Raw genomic sequence first — 6,966 nt, forward strand, 5'->3', positions numbered from 1 at the left:
CACACAGCTCAGATTTAATTGAAAATGTTGAGTTAAAGTATAAAAAAATAATAAAGTTCTTATTTCCATTTTAAAGAACAACTTAGCTTTAAGCATCATAGCTGTAAGAAAAGGCAACTAATGTTCTATGTAAACGTATCAGTCAATAAATTATTTAATAGATTCTTGTCTAAAACATATAGAACACTGATAAAACTGAGGTATATGAATTAATAAATACATTTTAAGTTAAACATTTAACACTACCATGCATTTTCACTTATTTTTTTCCCAGAACACTGTTTGCAAAAGACAGATCTCCATTTTTCATTTATAAAGTAACAATTTCCCAGCTATGAAAAATATTCAGTTTTTCATTTTCATGATAAGATATTGTTCAATGAAGTCGACAAAAATATCAAATTCTCCAATTGCTTTGTAGATTCCTTTGTCTTGCAGCTGATGAGAAAGAAAAATAATTACAATATTATTACTAATAGTACTATCAATATAATAGGATTTGTAGGAGTTGCTTTGATTAGCTTTCTGGATACAATTCAATATATGTACTAGTTTTAATCTTTAAAATCTTAGAAATATTGGCTCCCAGATAATTTCAAGAACTCCTCCATGTAGCACTGATACACCCCATATTTTTGTCCTGGGTAAGAATGATTACAGTACCTCAGATAATGGGAGTAAAAGGAAAAGGGGCTTGGGAGGAATGTTGACTCTGGTTCCTCCTTGTGAAACAGTTCACCCCAATACAGTGACAAGGACAAAGTTCAGGCATAAATCTGTGAGGATGGAATGTTTCATAGGTCTTTTTGAGATATAATTGTTATTGTTTTGAAGCTGGGGATCTGCTATGGTTGTATTTGTGGTTCCTCATTTTTATGTCACTTTGTTAACTATTGTTTTAATTTAGATTTTATGTGTTTTTATAATTATAAACAGTTTGATCTGATTAGGGTGGTCTGTAAATATAATTAATAAATATTGTAAAAATGTTCATTGCTGTTATTATACATGGAATATTTGCTTTTGAAAGTATGTTGTGAATTGGTTTGGAGGGCACTGTTTAGCTGCATTCTTTATAAACTTAATATTCTATTGAATGCTTTGAAATGTTTATTTGAGCTACTCAATTCAGGTTTTAATTCTGAAACCACTATCATGATTTGTATGGTGTGTGTGTGTGTGTGAGAGAGAGAGAGAGAGAAAGAGAAAGAGAGAGAGAGAAACAGAGACAGAGACAGAAACAGAGACAGAGAGAGGGGTGGATGGGGGTGGGGCTGGGGGAGAGTTTTTTTCATAAAATGGTCTGGAGGTCCTTCACATTAAGGATGACTTCTCATGCAAAACTTTGGTCAAACAAGCTCTTTTTTTGCTCTTCCATATGTACACAAAGATTCTCATAGATAGTGACAAGTTTTCTTTGAACTGCAGAGATTCCTAAGGCAAGTTAAGTAATATAATTCAGAAATTTACCTTGTCATATGTATCTTTGATAGCCTTTACTGTTTTATTCTTCTTTTCGCAGATGAAAAACCTATGCTGTGAGAAGAAAACATGTAAATATAAACACTTTTTAAACTTCTAAAGGACAAGCTACATGCCCTTAGTTGAGCAAGGAAGATGTACAGGTGAAAGCAGCCGTTTTGAATACAAATATATAATAAATGGATATTACATATACACATTGTGGTGTTACACTAGGTTCCATGAACAAGGAGAGATACCTCCTTTAATGCTGAGGTTATATGTAAAAATCCAGAATTTATTTGTAATCCGTTATGCAAAACTATTTAACATGGAAATAATTGCATTCCTTTTTCATGTTATTAATAATTGTACTTTATATCATCTAATACCTAGAAGTTATAGTAATAATATACTATAGTAGTATAGTATAGCATAGCATAGAATAGAATAGCATAGTTATACTATACTATAATAAAGTAATAAAAAGTATTTCACTATTTTACCCACTTTTACAATCCCATGCTTGCTCCTTTTAATTTTTTCCTTTAAATATAAAGAATATCTTTTCACTTATAACTATAATGAAGTTTTTATTATTTAAGATATTAATATAAATTTCTGCCTAATTCCACTCTTTGAACCAGTCATCTTGCTGCATAATTTGGACTTGTTTCCCTGGGCATTGCTGGGAAGCAGAAATAAGAATGAAATCTGACTAAGGACTAATTTGAATATGTATATAACAATATTTGAAATATTTTATTTCCCAAATAGGTAGCCCAAAGCCCAAATCAATCAATTCAAGGCCCTAAAATCAGAGATAGTTTAATGAAAGAAGGAACATATATTTCTTGATTGCATTACATTGTAGAAGGTGCTTTTATCTTTGAGCACCCCAAAGATAATCATTTGGCCACTGTGAGAAACAAAATCCTGATCTTCATGTGATCCAGCAGGGCTATTGTTCCAATAGAAGAGAATATACTGTATTTTTCGGACTATAAGATGAAAAAGAGGCTGAAAATCTGGGTTTGTTTATACACTGAATTCAGCATTTTTTGCCTCCTGAAACCCTGCCCCTTCACCAAAATGGCCGTACGTAGCCTTTAGGAGGCTTCCAGAATGCTGCTGGGGGCTGAGGAGGGCAGAAATGAGCGAAAAACTGGCTGTTTTTTGCTCATTTTTGCCCCCCCCCCATGCCCAGAGCACTCTACAAGCCTCCTAAAGGCTATTCATGCCTTTTTTTTGTGAAAAATGGGCCATTTTTGGCAGGTCTGCAGAGTGCAAAAACTTTTTTTTTGATTTGCCTCTTCAAAATCTTGGTGCGTCTTATAGTCTGGTGCATCATGCACCATATGCACCATATCTGAAAAATATGGTATGTACTGTGGTTCAGGGTTAAACTGTGGAGTCCTTGATGCTTTCTGAGTTTGGTTGTTACCTAGTCAGGTAATTAAACAGCTAAAAGCAAATAATCAAGCTCAGAGAGCAATGAGACCCTAAATCGCTATTTTTAACAGTGTTCTTCGAAATGACTTATTGTCATGTGTAAGCTGATGAATATGCCTTGTCCTCAAATGAAGACTAGAAAGTAGTGTTTCCCATCTATTCTGCTAAGCAAAGGCTTCCTTTACAGAATTGCATTTGCATTCTGAGTCATCCTGTGACCTGATGACACACTAGGGAGCAGAGTGCAATAAAACAATTCTACTACTTCCACCAGTTATAGTTCTGCATTTACAATCTGTAGAAGCAGCTGCTTTTAGGTAAGAATTTTACATATAGTTACTTAAGAGGGATATCAGTTCTTAATATAGATTATATAATCCACAGATTCTCACAGGTGATGAAATAGCTACTATTTCACACAGACCTTATTTACTTTCTCTGCTTTGTGTCTCTGCTACTTTAAACAAGTTACACTAAAAGCAGCTTTATTCCTTCTAGCTATTCCTTAATAGCTAGAGCCAAGCTTGGTTTGTGTAGCCTAGAACACTGTATAAAAAAGGTTGCTAGGCACAAGAATGATGCGTGGAGAAAATTTAATGTTTTTAAACATTAAATTTTATGTGTGATTAATGCCACTAAAACGTGCTTTCTAGCATTTTTTGCTTAAATTGTTGGAAGTTTATCCACAAATGTGATTTAGGTATATAACTTTGGCATTTTTTTAATTTGGATTTTCTTGACACAAAATGTGGATTGATCCAGTGCAGATATTTTTTTTTAAATGATCTAAAATGCATTATTTCTGCATGAAGAAGTTGACTTTCAAAGTGACTACACATTTATCATAATCCCAGTGTCACCAAATTTCTGTACTGTCATCTTTGATTTAGAAACTAGAGCAAATGTTTGAAGACATGGTATAAAAAACTGCAACCAAGCAATGAAACATAGCTTATCAGAAAACTTGTGTTAATACCCAAGTCCGTGTCTCGTGCTTGGTTTATCTTATTGTTTCTAACTGTACAAGGATTTCCCTTGCAAACAGACATAGCAAACCAGACAATGCGTGGCCAAGGAAAGAAACCACAAATACTTACACAGCGTCTGATTAATTGTCTCAGATCTAGCAACATATTTCCAAGGAAGTCCACATCCTGTTTCAGTGGGTTATCTGTAGTTACTTTGGGTAAGACATCTTCCAAATAAAAATGGATCATTTCTCCCACTGACTGGCAGCCCAAGTAACTCTGAAAGAATTGGAGGGAACAATAATGATAAGAGATGAAGATGAGATATGTTAACTCTATTCTAGTCTATCAATAAAACATATTGCTCTATCCTTTGACTCTAATCCATGGGTGGATAGGATTAAGTGAAAATATTAAAGTTATATTTAAACAGGTTTTTTTTTTAATGCCAGTTGATAAATCAGAACTGGAAACTGATACCAGAAAAAAAAAGTTTGCATGTGACTTGTGAAAGGGGAGCAAAGTTTTTAGCAACTCCTCCTCCCAGCAGACTGAAGTATTGAGATCCAGGGAATTTATTATTATTTTGTATTAAATTTCCATCATTATCGGGTACAAAATCATCTCTTAATATATCTCAATAAATATAAAATTATTGTAAAATTTTGATTAGAACACATTTTATAATTCATCAGAAAATCTTTCTTTGATCTCCATTGTTTGAACCTTCTAAGAACAAATTGTCTAAAGCAGTAATCCTTTTTCTGATTTTAAGGAAACAAGAATGTCTAAATCAAACCATTCCTACCTTCAAATATTATCATTTATGAAATAAATAAAACATATGGAGTATCATTATATCATCAGTTTCTCTGGATATGTTATACAGCCTTGTTTTATCAGATATCTGTAGAGTGAATTTTGACTTTTCTAAAATAGTTTATAAACGTATGATTTTCCCCATGTACTATAAATAAGTGAAAAAGGAAATAGGAAGTTGAAGGTTACCACCAATTTAGGATTTGGGCATAAATAAATAAATAAATACATACATACATACAATATGTATGTAATTTTTATTTTCAATCCACTTCATTACAGATTCATATAAAATCATCTATTATGACATTTGATAGGTACACTAAAGAGATTTAGGCCTGCCAGGAATACTGTTTCATTTTACCAGATTATACTACACTTTTTTTCCTAATCTGGTGAAGGCAACTAAAATCTCACCTTGAAATCTTCTAGCAGATCCTGTTTTAATAGCACAGTGTCCAGCTCAGAATCTCTATCTTGCTATAAAAGTAAGTAATGAAAGAAAATATTAATTCAAGAAAATCTGAATTTAAATTTAATTTAGAAAGAATGTGCTACTATCACCTAACAACCAAGTCCTTTCTTTACCCATTTTGTGATTTATAAGCCATGGTTTATGAATCATCAAATTGTATGATGTGGCTTATTCAATAAATTCAAAAAATGTTCAAATTTTTTTTTGGATATTTAATACATTTCAATTATCTTTAAAAGCTCTTACTTTAAAAAATATCAATATAATATTAAATATTATCATTTATTTTTATTTATGCATATCTGAAGAATATGGAAATAGTACTGCATTTCTAGCTATACAGAAAGTTAATTTTCAAAGGTAAATGTTTTTCAGACTTTGACATTAATGTAACATTAAACAATGAATGTTATTCCAATCCCTTCAATAAACAATTTCCACCCTCAAATATATATTATTAGTCATTGTAATTTTATCTGAGAAGCAATTATACTATATATATTTGTTTATTATGAAAAGAATTAAACATACTAGAAAATTCTCCATTTGTCATTTTCTTCCTTGGAGCTGCATAAAATCTCTTGATGAATTATGTGTTGAGCTACTGATTATTAGTAGTACTTATTGTAGTTAGCAATAAAGAACCCAACCATCTGTTGCTTTTCAATGTTATACAAAAAAGCCCAGCCCCTTTACATTTCCTGCTTCCTAAATTTCTAAATGAAAAGAGCTAGAGGAACAAAAGATGAATATACTCACAAAATAATCCTTGATCTTGTTAAATGTGGCTCTTAACTCTCGTAGTCTAAGAGGGAGGTTGTGTGAAAAGTGTCTACAGTCTATGAGCTGGGAATGTGCATTCATCAGCACCAGCGAAAGCAGCATATATGCTATCAATGCGTTCATCTCTCTTCTGACCCTTCCTTTCTAGACCAACTGGATTTTGAAAGTTAGATTGCCATCACCTTGATTGGTCCCTGATTTATACCTCAAAGCAGGATTTCCTGATTTCGTCAGGATACTGGTGCTCAAACCCCAAATGTCATCTTCCCATCATAAATTTTTCAGCCTTCCCCACTCCCTTTAAAAGTGCTTATTGGAGTAGAACTTTCCCACCTCCCCCCCCTTTAAAAATGCTTCTTGTAAATGTGTGGTGATGCTTGTACTATCTTTGCTTCAATGGAAATGCACTTTCCGTTGTGTTATTATTATTTTAGGTAAATGTCATTGTAATGAGAAAAATCTCTGCTAACAAATCTCTACAAACCTAACTAAATTATTTTCCCCTTACTAACCTACCAGTAAGCAAATCAATCTCAGGCTGTATTTTTGGGAAAAAGCCAATATTTTCCCAAACAAAATAAAATCCCCAAATATATTTAAATATAAACAAAGTTTTATTTGAATAAAATAGGTTAATCATAAAGCAATTGATTGCATATGGGTAACTTTTGTATTCTTGGAAACACCTAAGTATTCTACCCAACTGTATCTCTGCTATTCTCAAACTAAGACTAATAACTCTGCATCAAGTCTGTAGAAGTCTTTCTTAGAGATCTTTAGACAAGTTTCATCCAGGATCCTCTGAAGTTGCAGTGTCACTACCTTCTCAAACACCTTCCCTAAACAGAGGAAATATTACACTCGTACTGGGCCAGCGTGGATCTGTCCTATGGTCATCTTGCTAAGACCTACTGAATAGTTTTTATTTTAGATAATTTAGCTTTTGATTTGCCAATTTGATTTATGAATTTTTTTTCTCTTATGTCTTCCTTGCCAATGTACCAATAA

At 32.6% G+C, this 6,966-nt stretch overlaps 1 protein-coding gene across 1 annotated transcript; it reads right to left on the bottom strand.

The window, feature by feature from the left end:
- Window positions 1–345: 345 nt before the first annotated feature.
- Window positions 346–6,081, bottom strand: IL10 (interleukin 10). The gene is made up of 5 exons (XM_014056338.2): window positions 5,935–6,081; window positions 5,118–5,180; window positions 4,011–4,160; window positions 1,471–1,536; window positions 346–438 (listed from the first exon to the last, which is right to left on the bottom strand). The coding sequence occupies exons 1-5, from the start codon at window positions 6,079–6,081 to the stop codon at window positions 346–348; spliced, it is 519 nt and encodes a 172-aa protein (XP_013911813.2).
- Between the last annotated feature and the right edge of the window lie 885 nt (window positions 6,082–6,966).

This window comes from Thamnophis sirtalis, unplaced genomic scaffold, assembly GCF_051295495.1.
Source record: "Thamnophis sirtalis isolate CommonGarterSnake01/CBP01778 unplaced genomic scaffold, rThaSir2_p1.2 scaffold_7, whole genome shotgun sequence".
NCBI lineage: Eukaryota > Metazoa > Chordata > Lepidosauria > Squamata > Natricidae > Thamnophis > Thamnophis sirtalis.

Coding starts and splice junctions, on each gene's coding strand:
- IL10 (XM_014056338.2), bottom strand. CDS start 6,081: ATGAACGCATTGATAGCATATATGCTGCTTTCGCTGGTGCTGATGAAT. Junction 4,161..5,117: donor ATCTGCTAGAAGATTTCAAG/GTGAGATTTTAG, acceptor CAATTCTTTCAG/AGTTACTTGGGCTGCCAGTC. Junction 439..1,470: donor TCAAAGATACATATGACAAG/GTAAATTTCTGA, acceptor CTTTCTCATCAG/CTGCAAGACAAAGGAATCTA.